Source organism: Eptatretus burgeri, chromosome 1 (genome assembly GCF_056783735.1).
Source record: "Eptatretus burgeri isolate ZD-2024b chromosome 1, Ebu_testis_v1, whole genome shotgun sequence".
Lineage (NCBI taxonomy): Eukaryota > Metazoa > Chordata > Myxini > Myxiniformes > Myxinidae > Eptatretus > Eptatretus burgeri.
The window spans coordinates 86126566-86148458 of NC_140961.1; the positions used below are offsets into that span (position 1 = coordinate 86126566).

A 21893-nucleotide genomic window follows, 5' to 3' on the forward strand; every position below is an offset into this window, starting at 1 on the left:
AAGAGATGATTCCTATGGTTTTGAATTCACCCTACCTCAGGGTGTTACCCCCAAAAAAATCCCCATTCTCAGGTAGTGGGGAAAAATTTTCCAGCACTTTTCAATTTTGACATCAATTTTCACACTGATAATAAGAGGTAGGGGTAGCAATTCTGAATATTGTAGTGTTTTCTATTATTCAATTGCAATGGAATTTCACCTGCACATAGTGAACAGATGTCACAACCATATTGTGAAACCTCATTGGTTTTGTTCTCTGCTCAGGTGACAAACATCCAAGATGGTGGTGCATTATATGGAAATTCATAGATGTAAAAAGCCAATACGATTATCCAGCACAATCAAATTTTTAATGAGTCACAAAAACCACAATACACATCAGAACGTACAGCATGGGGTCTGTTCTATAGTTCAGACTCATCACGATCGTCCCGTGTCGACAGGTTCGCGATTCTCACAGTCCTCACCATGGCATCCACCACATACCTCGACACATTTCAGTCCATTTTTCTTACATAAACACTGATTGCTTACACATCTGTTCGTCGTTCTTTTGCATTTGCAACGGACAAATTTCAGAAAGTCTTCAGGAGCCGGCAGTAAATCAGTCTGGATTGGTTGAAGGCCGTTTTTGCCTTTTTCCCATCCGAAGTCGAGGGGATTCAGTACACCATCCAGCTCTGACCATGATATAATCTGTAGATGTACACGAAGATCGTGAAAATGAGCGGCTCGATTTGTCGGAGGCAACTTCTGAGGTTCCAGCTTTGAACACGTAGTGATCATGTTCTGGAGTTTGACGTGTCTCAGGTGAGTTAGGTCGTGGCTGTCACCACTATCGAACAGAACACAAAACAAACGAACCCCTGCGTCGCCTATTTCTCCTTTCGTGCTTGTACGGCAGCTGATGATTCGTGCGAGCTTTTGTATCTTGACAGATTTTGGCAGCTTTTAGAAGAGTTGTACTTTTCCTTGACCGTAGCATGCTGACGTAGTGTCACACCCTGTCCAAGCGTGAATGAAAAGTAGGTTGTCCTTCTGGGTGGGTGTAATTATCTCACAGGCATCTTCAATACTGTACAATTTTGTCACTTCGTTTTTCACCTTCCTGCCTTCCCTCTGTAAGTAAACCAGAGCCATACCCTGTTCCCAGTGATGCAGCAGTAAAACAAAAATTGCCGTGTCTTTGGCGACAATGGTTACACTTTGTTAGTTGCGAGCGAAACTCATGGCTAGTTTCACGATCATGGTGTCTGCAGCACCTCTACTGAATTTCACCGAATGGTTGCGACTTTCGAGAAGGGTTGCAAGCATTTTGATGAACTTCGTTTTGGTTCTCGAATTGTTGAGGAAAGCTTCCTGGTTTTTGTGAGCTTTCATGTCAGGCCTTGGTGTGACTGGCTGAGGTCTTCGCTGATGATCGCCGTGAGTGCTCATGGTCCTTTGATATTCGCCAGGTACGAGGAGTCCAACACACAGTGGTGAGACCAAATCACTTTTCAAGGCATGACGCATAGTCGTTCATTATATCTGCATACAATGTCCCCCTTTTCCATCATACGCGGTGTACGAGCCATCCACAGTCTATGACAATAGCTTTGGGAGAGTTTTCCTGGGAGATGTGATTTGTCATGTCCTTTTGCACCACCTGGGCTAGGTCGGCTTTATCTGCTTTTCTCATGTAGAGCTGGTGGGAGCTGGTGCTTCTCTTTTTGAAGAGAGCTGGTGGGAACGTGCTCATCTCATGGGACAAGTATTTCTCAATGTCTGCATCCAATCTTTTCCCAATAGCGCAACACCTGAGGAAGAGAACGCTGGGATCTATTTTGATAGTTTGACATGTATTCGTACACCTGGTTGAAGATCTTGCATCATGCGAACTTGTTGAGAGCGCTTGATTTTGACATCATTGTAACTGACGCCATCTAAGCTTGCCTGTATTTAAGCACCGATCTTTTCAGCATCATCACAGTTGATGCCGTCAGCATCGCAAGCAGTCAGTCCGGTTGATCGTGAACGGAGCTCTGCTATTTTGTTGCTGAATGGGTCGTGATCGGCGAACCAAGACAGCATCTTCTGCAGGTCGCATGCGTCTCGTAGGCGACGTAGCTTGCTCAGATCTACGTGCTGTTTTGAGGTTGTCCGGCATTGGTTGGTTAGGCCTTCCATTGCATTGTGGATGGCCGCCCGGTGGTGCATTGTATAAATCCATTGGTGGCGCACACTTTCCGTCATGCCGCGTCCATAGGAGAGTCCACCTCGACTTTTCAGAGAACACATTAGCACTTGCTCAATTGTCCGATTTGACCAAAGCCCATTGAGGACCAAAGCTCGGCCATAGAAACCCATTTCCTGAAGCTCTCAATGTGCGGTGATTGTGCTGACGTTGCTTCCAGAGTCTGTTTGGAACTCAATAGTGAGTTGCAAACGACGACAGATGATTTTTCCGTGCTGCCCACTTTAGCACTCGGCATTCCCATTTTGTGAGCTTGTGTGGCCTTCCACTTCATGCCTTAGCTTTTGTTGCTCCTGGACGTTTCCACTTCACAATAACAGCACTTACAGTTGACCGGGACATCTCTAGCAGGGCAAAAATTTGGCGAACTGACTTGTTGGAAAGGTGGCATCCTATGACGGTGCCACGTTAAAAGTCACGAAGCTCCTCAGTGCAGCCCATTTAACTGCCAATGCTTGTCCATGGAGATTGCATGGTTATGTGCTTGATTTTATACACCTGTCTGCACTTGGTGTGGTTGAAATAGCTGAATCCACTAATGTTTGTGTGTGATATATGTGTGTATGTGTATATATATATATATATATATATATATATATATATATATATATATATATATATATATATATATATATATATATATATATATATATATATATAATATATATATATATATAATATAATCATATGTCGATGTGCATTAAATCTGGTATGTGATCCTTGCGAATTATAGTTGTGTACAAAGTTGTATTTCATGCATCCCGGCATTTTCTCACAATTAAAATGCCCACATGTGTGAAAGGAAATGTCATTTCTGTTGTAAGTATATTTTATTTACCATACACGTCGTGAATATTTAACTCATAACCTTATAATATGGTTTCATCATAATTACATGGACATGACTATAAGGACATGTAACAAGAGCACATATTGCTCATATCGAGGACATATCAGGAAAACTTTGATTGTGTTGTGCAAGTTCGAAATATTATTTGATATTTGTGTGTGTATATATATATATATATGTATATATATATATATATATATATATATATATATATATATATGTATATATATATATATATATATATATATATATATTACTTTAACATTTGTGAAGCTAATGGAACTGAATGTTGGTTTGGAGGTTATCTTTTTCCCACATTAATTTTTTTAGGAACACCCTAGAGCATAGCAGATACGTCTTCAGCTCAACATCCTCCTGATGGACGGCGCACATAGCCATGCATCACCCTGCATGCGAAAACACCAGGGTGACAGTTTACAGCTGGGTTTACATTCAAACCCAGGTGAGACAGCTCAAAGGCAAATGCACATAACTCAAAGCCTTCTCCTGCCAGCCTTTTTCCCAGTCATACTGTATGTATCCAGAGAACTGAGGTATGAGGGTTTGCTGAAAAGTAATGCTGACATGAGATGCCTCATTGTTATGTTAGTCAAGATAGCAGAAGGCAGGGTAGCATCATCAGTGCTGTGAAGTGCTGGAGATCAAAGTTGGGATGACCGACTGGTGATGACTGGAGATCAGAGTTGGGTGCATCATTATGATCCTGAGAGTAAGAGATCAATGGAGTAACATCACAAAGGATCACCAGCTTGAACTTTGCTCCATCAGATTTTATCTCTTCCCCAAATCTATGGAACACCTTCGTGAAGAACATTTTTCTACCGATGATGTCAATGCCACTGTGAAGCACTGCTTAAGTAAGCAGAATCATGATGGCATTACAAAATGACATGAACCTTGGCAGGAATGTGTGAACAGCAGAGGTGATTATGTTGAGACATAAATATGCACCATGGTCGAATGAAGATTGATGTTTGTATCTGTCTGTTTTATTTGAATATCTTTACCTGTTTTGGAGAAAAAGAATAGGAAGCATTACTTTGCAACATATCCTCTTGGATTAAAAAAAAAAAGATTGAGGGGTAGAGGTTTGATTATAATCAACAAACTGAACAACTGATACACTTCACTGAAGGTACTTTGGATTTGCAGGAAAGGGGTGATTGAAGAAAAAAAAACTGGAAGGGCACTTGGAAGAGCGCATACCTCAACCATGTAATGCCTGATCCATGAGAACATATTGGGCCCAATACGTTTTTGAAATATCATGCTATACTATATCGTTTTTCGATCTACAGTATCTCTCAATGGTGAAGAATCACTTAAAAAAATAATTAATTCTCGTATCCAGATCCAGATTTGGATCTTCACCAAAATTGAATGAATTCTTCCTTGTTGCACACCCAACGCCTGTACACAAACAGACAGAAAGGGGTGAAAACATAACTTTCTTCACCTTCAGTGGCAGAGGTAATAAAAACTGACATGGGTTATCTGAAGATGTAAATCAAAGGATTTTGAAAGACTAATCCTAGCAAAAGTGACACATTGTGATTACTTGCCCTGGCCAACCTGTTCTCCAAGTGATTTGATTATTAGATTTTTTTTTTTCTTCATATTAGCAAGAAATTGTTGGTGTCATCTGGTGGGTTGTGCAACATTTGAAGAACATCTAGGGTAGTTTATTTACTTCAATAAAATACTGTTTGCTCTTACTGCCATTTCACAATTATAAAAATTTGCGAGTCCATACTTTCACAACAATCAACTGTACTTTAGATATAACTTCATCACAATGGATGAAATCCAAAGGATGTTGATTGAAGTTGGAGGTATGATTACTTTCGGAACCAAGAAGAAGTTGACATTTTGCTGTTGTCCCTTGGCCGACCCCATAATTACAATACAAAATTGAATACATTTGAACTGTATGAAAATATTTGCAAGTATCACAATCAGGAAGTTTTTTTTTTATAAGACCAATAACACAAACTATTGCTATAATGAGAAACTATAAATATTGGCTTTGTTGTGTTATTGGAAACATTTGATTACCGGTCACGTTGCTTTTCATGGCTACTTGAACTGTATCGATAAAGGTCTCGAGAAATGAGGGAAGATGAGGAAGAAATTAACTGTGAACAATCTTTTGGTGTGAATATCAAGTTCAGCCACTGGTTTCAAACAAGAAGGTTGCACACTAAAATTTCACCTGTGAAGCTCCAGCAAAAAATGAGTGCAAGTTGTTCAACTTATTAAATGAGTCTGAGATAGAGCTCGAAGATGCACAAAGTGTAAATTTCCAATACATTTGTCTTGGACCTATTGAGCAGTTGTCTCATTTAAACTTGGGGGGGGGGGTGGGATTCCTTGCTGTGTTTAAGGCTCGAGGAAGAGTGAGGTAGAACTTGCAGTGGGACAAACACAAGGGAATGAATGACAAGAGGAGGCAACAAACTAGCAAGTAAGGTTGGGTAGGGAATGTTAATGGGGATAATAAAGATCATGGGACAGTATTGGGGTTAATGAGAGATGGTGGTGCACGGCTGCTTGAAACTTTGGAGGGAAGAGTGAGAGAAAACAACTTCTGGAATGTGGCTCCATAGACTGGAGAAACGAGGAACAAGAGTCGAGTTGTGCAATTGACAGGGATTTTGTGAGCCTCAGCAGGGTGGGGTTCCTAGAAGAACGCATTTATCCTTGAGTAGATAGCAATGGTCAGAAGAAGACAGAGCAAATGGAGCAAAATCGGAAAATCAATCGTAGAAAATAGAGGGACCACTGACCTGCCTGTTGTGTGAGAGCAATAGACTCTGTGCTTTGGGATCCTTTCAGGAGAGTCCAATTAATTGGAGAGCTTTAGATTCTACAGAATCCAGGAAAAACAGATGTGATGCTAGAGCACCAGCTCGTATTGGAGAGCAGTCGTCCATTGAGCAACTGTCAAAGGCCTTGTTGAGTCAGTAGCTCTGATTTTTAAAGGAAAGACTTCAATGGACATTTGATGCTCTCTCAATTGAATTTTTTTTTTCCAAGTCTGCGACTGGCTTTGGAGGCAACTTTGCTGTGTGGTTGACCCACAAGAAGTCATGGCTGATGATGCAGCCAAGAAGTTCAAGGGATTGATCATCTTCCAGTGGATGATCATGGAAATGCTATGAAGGATAATTTTAATATCATGGATCTAAGTTTGGTATTAAAAATATAAAGTATACCAAAGTCAATGGTGTATCATTGCAAATCCTCGCGTTTCCCACCAAAAGCAAAGTTGAAAGATGGCAGACTTCTATCTTTAATGACCCAATGTCAAATTTTGAGTAATTTTTTTTCCTCCGTTTTGACCTCTGACCCTAAGTCCCATGGAACATGAATTTGGGATCAAATTCAAAAAATTGTTACATATTTCATGCGTCTTCCGATGCTGATTTGCATATACAAAGTTAAATTTTAAAATGTACTGGTAATTCCTTTTATCTTATTTTTTTTTTGGGGGGGGGTATTTGACCTTTTGACCCCACCACAGGTGTGGGGCCAAAAATGATACTGCTCTCGCACCTTCTTGCCATGTGGTGATGATAAACCAACAAGTTTGGTGAATTTCTGGACAACCGTTAAGGAGGAGATAGGATGATGATGGATGGATGGACGAATGGACAGACAGAGCCGATTACAATATCCATGACAAAGCCAGGGATGCGACAAAATATTTATTTATTTTTCAAAAAGCATGAGGGATAACAAGTAATGCTCATCCATGCCTGTTACTTTGGATCAATCTTTCTGAAACATTTTTGAGGTTGTAAACACATAATTTGCAGTGTTGACCTTTTACCACTAAAATGCTTTATGAACTACATTTATATTAAGAGTTTGGTAGAGTGATTGGCACACTAAGGGCTTAAGTTGTTGAAATCTCTGAGCAGTTTGGTCTGAAAATGGTAAGGTCTTTTGGCCAAACAAGAAATACAACATCGATGAGAAATGTGCATTGTTTGTGTACGAAGATTTCCACTTTTTTATTTTTTATTTGTCCACTCTTTTTAACCATGTCGGTCTTTATGCTTTGAGGAACACCTGATGGTCTTTCCATATCATGATTATTTTAAAATATATACACATACATATATACTCGCGATACCCGTGCACATGCATGGAATAGCAGTACAACATATCTGGTTGCAGATGACAGACCGTTCACTGGGAATGACAAAAATACGCATTGTGCAAAATGCAAGTGGTACTATGGAATGCCAAGACTTCCCAAACATTGTCGGCATGTGCACTAAGTGCCACAATAATTTCATAGGGATCGTGTGACAGCGAGCCGAGTTTTTAGTGTGCAAGCTTGGTATTATATATATATATATATTAGGGCGCTTTTAGCTACTATGGTAAAAATTCAAATTTGCAATAGAAGTTTGCAGAACCTTCCAAATGGTGAGGTTTCATGAAAAACTAAAATCTTCCAAGTTTTATTAAGATTAAATAATATTTAGGACTTGCGCAGGCACTTGACATCCTTCTCCATTAGTACAACATGGCTAAATTAAAATGAAAATCTCTTTTGATGAAAACAATTAAAAAAAATTATCCTGAAAAGTAAATAATATGCCTTTATAAAATCAAAGTTTCCTTTGAGGCCTTTGGGTATTTCCGTCGGTCATCCTCCATCACTTGAACAAGGTACTGCACTTGAGCTTCATCTCTTGTTCGACCAGCTTTCGTGAAATCTTGGATGAGGGCGACGCCTCTTTCGGCCGCATCATTCACGACGTTCAAAGAGTCAACCCTCTGCTTTGCTTTGATGTAGGATTCAAAGCTCTTCCAGTTTGATGGATCCTTTTCCTCGAGAAAGTCTTCTGGCAGCTCGAGGAGCATAAAGAGATTTTTAGTTTGGGAGGAGCAGAGGTCAGACAGCTTCTTTCCCTCTGGATTGGGAAGCCAGACTCGTCGAGATGGATCCTCTGAACCCTCCACGTCCTTCATGTTTATTACCATGGCGATCTTTTCTGACGAATCTAAGTTGTCATCAAAGAGTGCAAGGCCGACGTTGACTTCGCTCAGGTACCACAGATGGAGGCTCATTGTTTTGTATGCAGCATGATTCAAGGAATGGAGGGCTTGAAGGAGCTGGAGGTCATTCTTTGGCGCGGAAGCAGCATTTCGAGCGTCGAACCAGGCCCTGATATAGTGCTTAGCAACAAAAAGACAGACCTGCTTGATCCCGCTAAACAGGCGTTCTGTGCGACATGTATTGCGGGATGATGACTCGCGTTTAGTGAGAAAATCCGAGAACTGCCCTTGGAACATCCAGATCTTGAAGCAGTAAATTGCACGAGCCATCCAACGCGCTCGGTGAACAGCGCCAGGTGCCCTGAATGTTGGAACCTGATGTCCAGAAGGGACGCCTCCAAGGAAAATGATCGTCAGTTGGAGAAGTTCTTTGTGGTCGTCTCGGGGATGCTTCTGCTTCAGAAGCTCTTGGGCATGCTGAATGACAGAATGGGCCCATGGATGGATATCGGTGGCTGTGCTTGCATCATCAGCAGCAGTCAAGTACTGCGTGAAATTAAAATGAAGCCAGCAGTCCCGGAAGGTTTGGAATAAGGTGATGTCTGGCCCTCGGGATGCTTCATCGACCGAAGAAGAGTAAATTGCTTCCAAAACAAGTTCTAAGACATGGTGCCGACACGCAAAATAAAGAAGTTGATGATCAAGGATGTTTTCAATACGAACACAGACCCCACCCCGGATTCCAGTCTAAACAGCTGTCGTGTCAAAACACATCCTTTTGACACGTCCAATCAGGTTCCACTCATTAACTGTTGAAAAGATGACCGTGGCTGTTTCTTCCGCCTTGGAATCTTTCAGAATCGGAATTGCCAGGATTTTTGACACACCATTCCCAGTGACCAGAATTGGCAGCCTTTCAACTTTGTCTCTTCCAGTTAGGTCTGGCATCAGCTTGGAATCCCAGTGGACTACCAGGGGTGTGTCAACCTTAAAGCTCTGCTTTATCTCTTCAGCGCGTTGCTTCCGGTGCTTAACACGAGCGGCACGAATGGCACTTGGACTGAGAGAAAGTTTATTGATGTCTTGTCCCAATTGCTTGGCAAATGGAATTAGAACCCGACTTGCAGAACGATCGCTAAGGAGAGTTCTATCCAGGGCCTCAGTTACTTCAGATGTTAATCCAGTTGTCCCACGTTTTCTCTTCGGAGGCTGGGAATCACAGGTGGTTGGATGGATGGAAGAAGATGGTTGTCGACTTTGACTAGATTCAGTAGAGCTGGAGGAGGAGGAAGACTGGAGGTTGGCTGTTTCAGAAGTTGCGGCCATCTCCAAAAGCGCCTTCTGTTTCCTCTTTTTCTCTTCATCCTTACGTTTCATAATTTTCTCTGAAGTCCTGGCAGTCTTGTAGTCAAGACTCCCGATCTTTCCTGGATGCCCCTTTTCACGCTGAGAAGCAAGAAACTCCTTGTCCTCATCGATTTTTTATAAGATTCATAGCATCAGCGTGAGCTATGTCAAACAGCTCATCCAGGTCGGCCTTGAAATTGTCTTGTTTCTCTATGTTGGTGGCAGTCTTCCGATTGATGCTTTTCTTTAAACCCTGCCACGTTGTGTGTAATTTTCGCACATGGACTACCACATCAGGAAGGTGCTTAGTAGGAATCCCCTCTGTGGACCAGATGTTCATTAGCTCTAGTGATGTTTGATTCACACTTGCAGTTAGGGTCTCATTCATTTCCACATGAAGGAACATCAAAAAGCGGAGAACTTCGGCCTTAGAAGGAAGCTTCTGGCCAGGAAGTGTTGGATTAGGGGATCCAATCAGCCAAATGGCCTTTTTCGATCTAGTTCTGGAGGCCATTACCCCCAAAATATGCAGAAATTTCTGGTCTGAAAAAAGATAAAAACATCATGGTTAAGTGGGAAATGTTACAGAGTGGTAAGTACACATTGAAAAGTTACAAGTTTTTGCCAAGCTTGCGCGTTAATTCATGCACGCATGAAGAAAGGCTCTGCTCACTGCTGTGCAATTGCGCAACTTTCAACAAGAAAACTTTCCGTTTCAGAAATTTGGACTGAGTTGGGACTTCATTATTTTTCGATTTAGCAATTTATGAGCTGATTTTCATTTCTTCACATCAATATTTAATATCATTTTTATGCATTTAATTATACGAATATATTAATTAAACCCTCAAAACAGTAAATTCAGATGATATCAAAATAAACTTTTAATTGATCTGCGAAAAGAGGAAAAAAATCATTTTTGGCAGTTTTTGATGCCCTTTGTGCAACTTTGCATCGCTTGTGCAAGTTCAAGAACATGACTCAAGAAAAAAATATTTTAACACAATGATTTCTAGTAGGAACCTCACTGAATGGCAGGTTCTGCGCATTAAAAAAAAAAAAAACTTTCATTTTTTAGAAGCACCCTAATATATATATATATATATATATATATATATATATATATATATATATATATATATATATATATATATATATATACACATATATATTTTCCTCTCTGCAAATGGAAAAAAAAATTGCAAACATGAAGCATGTTTGTGCTTCACGCTAACACTGAGTGCGTGCATATTGAATAAGCTTCCTCCGAATTAGCTTTTGGTGAATTTACAATAAAAATTATTCCCCAAATTAAACTTTACCTTTGGTGAATGAAACGTAAACCCAGGGACTACTTGAGCAAGGTGCCACCTAATGGCAGGTAGGTGTGACCACTGAGGTGATTCTGAATCGGTAGTGTCGCACAATATGAACTAGAATGGCACGCGGTCGAGCGCATACCTTTGCCAGGCTGAACAGTTTCCATTTTGTATCCTACTGATGGGCTGCATCTGGAACCAGACCTGAACCAAAATCTAATTGGCTTGCTCTTGTCACCTCCCTAATTACAGCATGGCGACATCGCACTGTTATATAATTGGCTATTCTGTCCTGTGTCTTCTGTCACACTTATGGCCGCATACGTCCCTTTGATCTGAGGGCTATAAATATAAATTTGTCCAACGTCACTACTCTTCCCATCATGCATGCTAATTCACCGTGTCTACATTTAAATTTTATAACTGCAAAATTGTTTTATCATTCTTAACCTAGACTTTTACTGCCCCCAGCCGCACGATATTGAAGTATTTGCTTCTTGTTACTGTTTGTTTTGTTAGTAAGTTTGTTTTGTTAGTGAACCTTCCATAACACGTGATTGTAACCATATGAAGCTAATGGGTCATATGGAACAGTCCAGAACCAACTCGGTTACTCTGCCCTCGGGGCATGAATATGTACTTTTTTTTCCAAGTACGATTAAATGGAAGGTATCTGAAAGAGCCAAAAGGGCGATTTGTGCTCCACAGTATTCAAGTATATAATGCAACTGAAATGAAACTAGCATCCATTGAAGACAAAGTCTTCGATATCCCCCACCATAGTAAATGAGGATTATCAAACTTGTATTCCCGAAGCGTGTGCAATATGTATGTGAAGTTTCCCCTTGATCTGACCAACCGTTCTGGAGAAGATGTTTGAAGGTTTTAGGGTAAATTCAATATGACCACCAAACCATGTGACCTATCAATTAGAAATTAACAAACTTCTGAAAAGATGTCTTGGGGAAAGTGTATGTGAAATTTTGCCTCAATCTGTCCAGCCGTTCTGGAGAAGAAGATTTAAAAAATTTATTAATTTTAAATCCAAGATGGCTGACTAACCATGTGACCTATGACATCATAAATTTACATTCTGCCTCCAATCCTCCAGTGGAATGCGTGTGTGAAGTTTCGTGTTGATTGGATGAGGTGTGTTTTTCTATCCAAGATGGCCACCAAACCATGTGACTTGTGACATCATAATTTTTACTATGTATGCAGACATGATGGAAAATGATAGTTGCAAATTTTCACTTCGTTAGGTTATGTGATTCCAGAGAAAACATTTCTTAATTTTTTTTTGAATCCAACATGGCTGCCAAACCATGTGACATATCAAAAGGCACCAGTTCACCACTTGCTTGATGTGTATCAATTTAGTAAATATATATTGAGGGGATTTGTAGTTAAGCTCCGGAAACGAAATGTGACGGACGGACGGATGGAACCCATTTCTATATCCCCTGCCAACTTCATTGGTTGGCGGGGGATAATAAAGACTTGAAAGGTCGGAAAAAAATTTTTGGGGGGAATTTGACCGATGTTGATGCAGCGTCTTTTACATCACTTTATTTAACATGTTACCTTCGTGTTCTTACCTGTTTGTGTCTTTTTGATGTCCTTAAAAAATAGTAAGTTTTCTGTTTTTGGAATTATTTTCAATTTTGCTTGAATGCCAGACAGGCAGAGTAAAAAAAATAAAATAATAATAATGATAATCTCACTACTCTACGCATGCACAAATGGAAGCTGAACTGCAGGTTTGTGTTATGATTTGTGTTCAAAATATAACATTCCAATGCAATTTTAAGTTGTTCCTCGATCATAAACTGATGTCTGTAAACAGACAGACAGAAGTGAACCAATGGATAAATCCCACTTTTCACTTTGTGAGAGTGGGGTAACAACATTGTACTTCATCTATAATTTATGGTGGAGGTTCTGATGGTCAACCAGTCTAAAGGGAAATGGTGATTTGGTAATTGGAACCTGAAGGACCAATCTTTCATCTGGTTTGGCCATGTGAACAACCTTCCAGAATGTCAAGATGATACAAATAGGCCCCTTTGCACTAAAACCAAGAAATAAACTGAATTAAGATAGTATTTGCTCTCTCAGGACTCTAATATGCAATCTTTTTACAACAGTATATTGCAGACGGTTTGTGTACATAATTGCCAATAACTTTTAATTGCAGCAAACTCTCTTTTACTGATGAGCATCAGCTCTGTTTAGACCAGAGGTTTCCAAAGTACCTGTCCATGGAATCGTTTGCAGCCTGTGTCGTCCAATACGCTCACCACTTGCCACATGTGGCAAATCTATGTTATCCAAAAGTTGTATTTTAGTATTATTATTATTATTTTTTGGCAAACAGTTGTGTTGGTGCATCAGTTGTCAGACAGCGCAAGTAGTTTACCTCTACACCCAATATTATTTCGATCTCACTTGATTTGCCGAGGTTAAACTGATATATATATTTTTAATATCACTCGAGAACAAATGACTTCTGTTGTACTTAAATCACTACCTGCAGATATCAGTGATCTATCTGACTGTCACCCAGTTTCTATGTTCAAATCTATAATAAACTTCTTTGCTGCATCAGCAGCAGAATTTGAAACGGTTTATTTTATCTTCTGAGCTCGTGACTTTGGCTAGCTACAAAGTAGTGTGGATTGTTGTTTGAAAAAAACAAATCACTTTCAGATACAGAATTGGCGAAATAAATCATCTGCACAACTATGGAAACTTTGCTCGAAATTTGTGAACCAAAGAGAGAAAAAAAAAAACACCATATCATGCAGAAGGTCCAAAATCTGTAGATTGCTCGTCAATTGCAAGATTTGTTGCAGAATCTTGAGTTCCAACTGTGCTCATTTGAAGACTCGTGTCTTCTTCGCTCACTTTAGGCAAGTCATGTGACATCCAAGACACTGCACAACTTGCTTTCTGGATTAGTTTGTGGGTTTTTTTGTCCAAAGACAGAGATTCACGAATAGATGCTCTCAATTTGTGGGCTGAAAGACCGCACTCGTGGCATCCACGTTCTTTACACTTTATAAAGTTGTAAAAAAAAAGTTTGAATTGGAATTGAAGAAGTTGGCTTCAGTTACGATGGATGGTGCACCTGCGATGATTGAACGAGAATCTGGATCTGATTGTGATTGGCCTTAATGGTGATGATTTGGCATCCTCTCACTGCATTTTGCACCAAGAAAATATTGGTGCTCAAATGGCTGGGGAAGATACACTGAAAGGTTTGATGGACTTGGTTGTCAAAATCGTCAATTTTATTCTTTGTCGTGCTCTGAACCATTGACAGTTTGTGGAACTGTTGAAAGAAGCAGAGTCAGATTTCACTGAAATAATCTACTTTGCTGCAAATGTGTGGTGGCTGAGTCGTTGAAACGTCTTGCAATGATTTGCTGCCTTTCTCACGCCAATCCGAGACTTTGTTGCTGAGAAAGGAAAGATGGAAACTTGCTCTGTGATTGAAGATGAAACATGGCAATGTGACTTGCATTTTCTCACCGACATCAGTGCCCACATGAATGTACTCAACTTGAAACTTCAGGGAACGGGCAAGCTGATTTGGGATTTGGCACAGTATGTGCGAAAATTTGGGTCAAAACTGAAATTTTTTGGAACAAATGAAGTTAGGATTTCACGCACTTTCTTAATCTGCAGCAGTATGCGGAAGATGCTGATTTTCACCGCCAGCGCTATGTGAACTGGTTGGGGAATCTGATCATTAAATTTTAAAATTACTTTTCCAATTTTGAAAGTTTTGGGCTCTCCTTTCAGTTCATGCAAGATCAATTTCATTTCGGCATCTGTAGTTCTCAAGATCTTGCATATATTTTGTATTGTGTGGCAAATATGGTGACGTGATCACCATCAATTTGGTGAGCTGGGATCCTAGGTTCCTGAGTTCAAATCCCGTTTTCCTTTGAATTAATACCAGGTGGGGTTGACTCAGCCTGTCATCCTTCTGAGGTTGGCAAAATGAGTACCAGATTGCTGGGATGATTGAGCCATTCGAGTATCTTGCGTTGGAGTGGCGACCCATCCAGGATTGCGCCCAATAGCCCAGGAAACTGCTTTGGCAGCACCAATGCTCTGTACAGAGTCTGGTCCCAATGGATGGATGGATTAATCCCCTGTTGGACACCGAGAGTCTCGTTATTGTGTGCATCCACAGGCCCTTCAACATATCTAAGCTTTTCCGAAATTTACTTGGAACGAAAAGATTTAGGGTTTCATTGGACAGGACCATTAGACAACTTTTGATGTTACTTGTCCATTTTCTGCTTCCGGAATGTGTGAGATGTCATTGAAGCACTGATGCATGCTTGCTGCACTGCACTATAGAGGGTTTGAAATTTTTTTGTTAAAATGAAACCTGCATGTAAAAAATGTATTGTTGATGAGAAGAAAATTTCAAGTGAAATGGAATTTTTTTTTCTGTCCAACAAGAACAAGATGTGATGAAATCTTATAACATTAAGTGTTGTTAAGCGATTAATCATATGTAGCCTCTAGATATATTTGTTGACTACCAGTGAAGGCAACTGTCACTATTTCTGAAGGATATAACCTGTCTAAAATGCTGATAAACTAACAGCGTAGAAGACGTTGGCAATGCTCTTCAGAAGCATAAATATTCAAGATAAAATAGGGAAGCTTGTGGCATTTCTCCACAGCAATTGGATGAGAGCTCTGATATGAGCGATACTGTGTTGCTTCTCATTTTCATTCGCGGAAGGACAGAAGACTGAAATTTTGAGGAAGTACCTTTTCTCACAAGCCTCAAATACCGAATTTGAGGAACCGGCATCTTTATTTGCTGTGTCACACATTTGGTGAAAGCTGTTTGTGTCACTTTGGATGGGGCACCATCTGTGATGGGAGCTAAAATTTGCGTGGAACTCTTGAATGACAAAGCTGTTGAAGATTGAGGTGTGGACCTCATTTATTGTCACTGGTTTCATAAAGTTATTTTTACACATTCTCAAGATATGGAGGTTGCAGCCAGGTGTGCAAACCAAATCTAAAGGCCTCAACCATGACCAATGCAAGACTTTGGAGAAACTTGAAGCCACGTTTGGAGATTTTGTCAACTTTACAGCAGTTTGATGGCTGAGCAGAGGTGTCATTCTGACGTGCTTCTTTCTGACATGTAAGACATTGTCTGAATTTATGAATGAAAGAAGGCAAGACTTACCTCGGCAAAACACTATGGAGTGGCTGTGTAATCTAGTGTTTTTGGTTGACATCGCCAGTGTTTTCATTGAACAAAATCTAAATCTGAAGCTGCAAGAATATGGAAAGATTGTCTACTCCACATGGCAGTGTGAAACCCTTTGAGAGAGCACTCTCATTACTGCAGAAGCATCTGAAGGATGCAATGTGACCCACTTCCTGGTGCACAAAATATCTCCTGGAAGAAAAAAACCTAAGACAATGTGCACAGACAAGTACTTTCAGATCACAGAATGCTTGTACAGGAAGAATTCAGCCGGTGCTTATTGGATTGCAGGTCCCATGAGCAATATCGTGCAATTTTTCAACATCTCTGCATGCAAATCAGAAAGTGCTACAACGGATATGCAGTGGTTACATGAGTTCAAAGGCAAAAGCATGTCATGAAAATGGTATGCACAGTTCTATAAAGGCCCATCACCATCAACCCACCCTGCAATTTGTCATGCCCATCAAAATGGCTTCTCTTTGGAAGCACATACTCGTGAGAAAACCCTCTCCACCATGAATATCATTGTCAAAGTCGCGATTGGTACTTGCTAAATATCAGCTCTACTGGATCCTTCACATTGTGATGTTTCATGCACGATGTTGAAACAAATCGTCACCAATTAAAATTTCGCTACAATATTTTACCTCTGAAAAAATAGGTAAGTTCCTTGAAATGTATAACTAGGGATTATGTACAATGGTGGATTGTATTTGTTGGATATTTGCATGTTTAATTTATGAATTCAATTATTTGGCCTGCCACCCAATGCTCCACATGTTAAGTGGCCCTTCTTGACCAAAACTTTGGGAGCCCTTGGTTTGAGCTTTCACTGAAATGTTTTGCATATATGAATCTCTGCACACACAGTTTTCGAACATGACCATTGAGGGTCTGACAATTTATCGGCGTCTTGTGGTGTAAAACGAGAATGATTTCGCTGGTGCTGTTCATTTTCGTTTTTTTTGCCCTATTGTTGTTGTTGTTGGGGGGTGGGGGGGTTCTGACTTTTCCTGATAAAGGAGAATGCTCTAACTCACAAGACTTGGATTATTCGGCAATGGTCTGTGAAGGTGGCCACGTGGATTAGTATGCTTGCTCACCCGACCTGAATTCTATGGGAAGTGATGCAAGTGGAATTACTATGTCAGGTGTTGTAGCCACAGACCTTGGATCAGTTAGAAGATGCTCTTTGGCAGGAGTGCAACTGACTAGGATTTATTTTTTTCTTGCGACTTGTCTCTGCAGCGTTCCAAGATTTTCTGAGGCTGTTATCAGAGCAAGGTGGACGTGTCACGTATTAACGATATAACACAGGATGAAACAAATTATTCCTCGATATCTTCCTGGAGTTGCATCAATAAAGATTGAACCTTGGGTGCTCATATGAGTATAGGCACCCCAACTCTTTCTTTAATTTAATTGAGAGCACTGATAACTGCTTTTCAAATTAAAATAACTCGTTTTTGTTTGCTCAATGTATTCCGATTTGTCATGAAATGAAAGTCAAAGGCAGGCGTAGAAAGGTTGCTTCAAATAGCTGCTCATTTTATATTTGTCATGTTTGAATGCTCTGACAATGACAAGGTATGTAGCCATTTAATTATGGACAGCAACACAAAGGGCAGTGACTTGTACCACATTTCCACTGGCATTTTCAGCCTAACAAACGACCGTATCTGGCTAATCTTGTACATGAGGTATTCTGCATCGCTATTTCTGTTGCAACCTTGACAAGGCCAGTTAAAATGAGAAATGCAAATTTAACGTGTGTGTGTGTGTGTGTGTGTGAGTGTGAGTGTGAGTGTGAGTGTGAGTGTGAGTGTGAGTGTGAGTGGTAATGTTTTGCTATTTTGAGCTTCATCCCTGATTGTAAGTTGCAATGCAGATGTCTTGTTTCTGGTTCCCTGCAGGTTGCTGCTTTGTGACTTTTTATACCAGAAAAGCAGCTCTTGATGCCCAGAATGCCCTGCACAATGTCAAAAAGCTCCCTGGGGTAAATGCATTCCATTGTATTTCATTACTTTTGAAATGTTATGTTAATTGTTTTTTTTTAAATTATTATTATTAGTTTTTTTTCTGAGCAATACTTTGATGTGGTTTCATTTGATATCTGCTTTGTCCTATTCTTGTTGACAGATGTACCACGCAATTCAGATGAAGCCAGCAGACAGTGAAAAATCAAATGGTAGGAGTATAAATGTGAAGCTGTTTGCCACATACTTAATTTTGGCACCTTCATTTGTACAGTTGTCTTTTATTTCCCATTGCCTCGGCTCTGGTGCTGCTTTTTCATTGTTGACTTTAACATGGCTGATTCTATTTTGGTAGTCAGATTGACCTGTTCATCATTTACACCTGAACCAATGGCTCATAGAAGCAGGTTCAAATCCCATGATACGATATGCATTCGTCAATTTATGCACAAATATCCTTGTACCAAACATTAAAGGACACTGACGTCCCCTAATGTGTTTGGCCTGCATGTGATCATGTACAAGCTTCTTTATTAGCCTCATATCGATGTTTTGAAAAAAAAACAAAAAACAATTTGTGTTTCTGCAACATTCTGTACACAGCTCACTTGCTTAAAACATTTCGACCATTGTTTTTTAATGACCCAATGGAAATGCAGTATAATTACATAGTGTAGTAATCTGCTAGTGAAAGTATGCTGGCCACTTTGCTAAGCATTACAACCTCTGATTTATGAAGTATATTCATGCTCTTAACCTTTGTCGGGCTTTTATTCTGCTTCATTGGATCCTCCGAGGCAGGACCGCTGTCTCCTGCAAAAGCTTTTTAAAGTTGCTTTGCTAAAATGACCATCCTGAAGTGCATGGAAAGTGCCCTATTTTGTTGGGATTAGTGTAAACTTCAGCTCAACATTAAAAATTTTTTTAAAAACTTTTGAGGTCAATATTGTATAAGAATTTGCTTTGCAATTCTTACACCTGTCCATGTGCCAAGTGGGGGTTTCCATATACCTGCAGGGCATGTTGCGCACAAGGTGGGGAAATCGAAAGCCAACACTCACCGTGCATCGTCTTGGTCTTTGCTGTGTATTTGCAGAGGATCGGAAGCTTTTCGTGGGCATGGTGTCCAAGAAGTGCAACGAAAGTGACATCCGTGTTATGTTCTCGTCTTATGGGCAGATAGAGGAGTGCCGTGTTCTGCGAGGCCCAGATGGAGTGAGCAGAGGTGATTTCATCCCACCGTCCTTTATTGCTTACACATCTCATTCCTTTCCTATCTATCATCCATTGACTTTTGCATCTAAGTACTTATCACTGCCAATCCTTCTGCTCCCCGACCCCTCCCCAACCACTTACCCTTGCTTAATGTTATTATATATCTTCATGCCTTTCCTGTCCTTCCTTGTTTCTTGTTGGTGTTAGTGTTTTATATCTCGCTAGTGTAGTTAGTTGTCAATCCTTGAACTTTCCAGCAAGATATATATATATATATATATATATATATATATATATATATATATATATATATATATATATATATATATATATATATATATATATATATATATATATATATATATATATATATATATATATATATATATATATATATATATATATATATATATATATATATGTCTTGGTAGTTTACTGCCGAGATATTTGCATTGATCATCATTATTTTTTATCTTCTTGATTGAGCAACAATGGTGGTAATTTGATACTCACCATCTCTCTGCTTGGACATTTTTGTAGGATTAATAACTATAAGGTCTGTGAATCTGTACAAATTTAACGGAAGCTTGTGGTGCATGATGAAGCTTTTCCATGCCCTGATTAGGCTGTCTTTTCCAGGATGCGCTTTTGTGACCTACGCCACGAGGGCGATGGCTGTGAATGCAATAAAGGCGATGCACCAGTCACAGACCATGGAGGTAACCGGCACGACCAAACATAATGCCATACCGATGATGCCGCGTCTGCTGTGTCTCTGGCTTTTGCTCCACTGCCTCAATGCATTATTCTGTTACTCACCGCCCTCTGATTCATTGCAAAATGAAGTGGCCTGATGGTGATGTATGGTTGCTTTTCCATGCAGAGTGACTTGGTGGGATAATGGTTTAAATTTGGTCGGGATGCTTGTAATTGGCTGAATTTGATGTGTATTCGAGTGGGATTTTATGGTTGTTTTGTAATACGAACTCTGTCGTCATCTATTATTTACTTTTTTAACAAACCACATTTGCAAAATAAGGAATCTGTTAACCTCGCAAGTTCCTGTGTTTATGCAGAGGTTGATATCAAGCTGGCAGTACATTGCTAAATTAATCTATTGAAAAAGCTTCAGACTTCGGACATGTTGATATTTTTTTTTTTTATTATTATTATTTATTTGCTTATTTTTCCCAAATGATACAAGGCTCAATAAGGGGTTTGTGCATTATTACATTTAACACAAATGTGGCAGATGTTTGTTTATTGATTTTGCATCGATTACAAGGATGGTAGGTAAGATACAAATCGACGCAATTTCAACCGAAGATTCCAGCATCGTGAAATGTGCTCAAATTATTGTCAATACAACCAACACAAAGGGTTGTGCATTTTGTCTGATGTGTGAGGGTAAATGCTGCCAGTTGAAAGAATGGCTGTATCACATGAATCATCGGTGCCTGCACATGCTTATGAGGTTTTACGGGTACAAGTGATACATTTGCTGCTTTGTACTTGGGACTGGACCTGCCAGCTAACCTGCACAAGCTTTAATCATCGCATGCTGCTGGCATCAAAGCACCAGGAAACACGGTACTTTGCTCGTCTCTACGGGTGGCATTAGGTGAATATTTGTAAGTGTGGAACTTTTTTGGCCTTCCACTGAAATGTTGTCATTTTAAGAACTGCCCAACTAGGGATATATTATCTTCTTTATTTTTATTTTATTTGCTTATGAATGGATGGTAACGGTGTCCGTGGCTGTCCCTGTGTGGCTGTCCCTGTCTCTGTGTCTGGCTGTTTCTGTCTGTCTCTGTGTGTGGCTGGCTGTTTCTGTCTATGTGTGGCTGTCTGTCTCAGTTTATGTGTGAATGTCTGTCTCTGTCTCTGTGGGGCTGTCTATTTGTCTATGTGTGGCTGTCTGTTTGTCTGTCTCTGTGGCGCTGCCTGTCTCTGTCTTTGTGGTACTGTCTGTCTCTGTCTTTGTGGGGCTGTCTGTCTCTGTGTCTGTGTGTGGCTGGCTGTCTCTGTCTCTGTCTCTGTGTGGCTGGCTGTCTGTGTCTATGTCTATGTCTATGTCTATGTCTATGTCTCTCTCTCTCTCTCTCTCTCTCTCTCTCTCTCTCTGTCTCTCTCTGTCTCTCTCTCTCTCTCTCTCTCTGTCTCTCTCTGTCTCTCTCTTTGTCTCTCTCTTTGTCTCTCTCTTTGTCTCTCTCTTTGTCTCTCTCTTTGTCTCTCTCTTTGTCTCTCTCTTTGTCTCTCTCTTTGTCTCTCTCTTTGTCTCTCTCTTTGTCTCTCTCTCTCTCTCTCTCTCTCTCTCTCTCTCTCTCTCTCTCTCTCTCTCTCTCTCTCTCTCTCTCTCTCTCTCTCTCTCTCTCTCTCTCTCTCTCTCTCTCTCTCTCTCTCTCTCTCTCTCTCTTTGTCTCTCCCTCTCTGCCTCTGCCTCTGCCTCTCCCTCTCTGCCTATCTCTATATCTATCTCTCTATCTGTCTCTGTCTCTGTCTCTGTCTCTGTCTCTCCCTCTCTGTCTCTCTTCTCTATTCTCTCTTCTCTCGACTGGTAGAGCTTGGAATTTGCTTGTGCATTCCATGGTAGATGCTCTGTAGGGAATTGAACCTATTGCATTTAAATATTTATATTCCATCTGCAGAATGGAAATTCATG

General features: G+C 40.2%; 1 protein-coding gene across 17 annotated transcripts in view; it reads left to right on the plus strand.

Annotated features, from left to right (window-relative positions):
- The window catches only part of CELF2 (CUGBP Elav-like family member 2), a 134227-nt gene that overhangs the window by 52409 nt on the left and 59925 nt on the right, over nucleotides 1-21893 (plus strand). For all 17 annotated transcript variants that reach the window (XM_085890869.1, XM_085890831.1, XM_085890823.1 and 14 more), the window contains 4 exons: nucleotides 17954-18036; nucleotides 18180-18228; nucleotides 19113-19241; nucleotides 19871-19950. In XM_085890869.1, the coding sequence (XP_085746995.1) occupies nucleotides 17954-18036; nucleotides 18180-18228; nucleotides 19113-19241; nucleotides 19871-19950 (341 nt within the window). The remainder of the gene's footprint in view (nucleotides 1-17953; nucleotides 18037-18179; nucleotides 18229-19112; nucleotides 19242-19870; nucleotides 19951-21893) is intronic.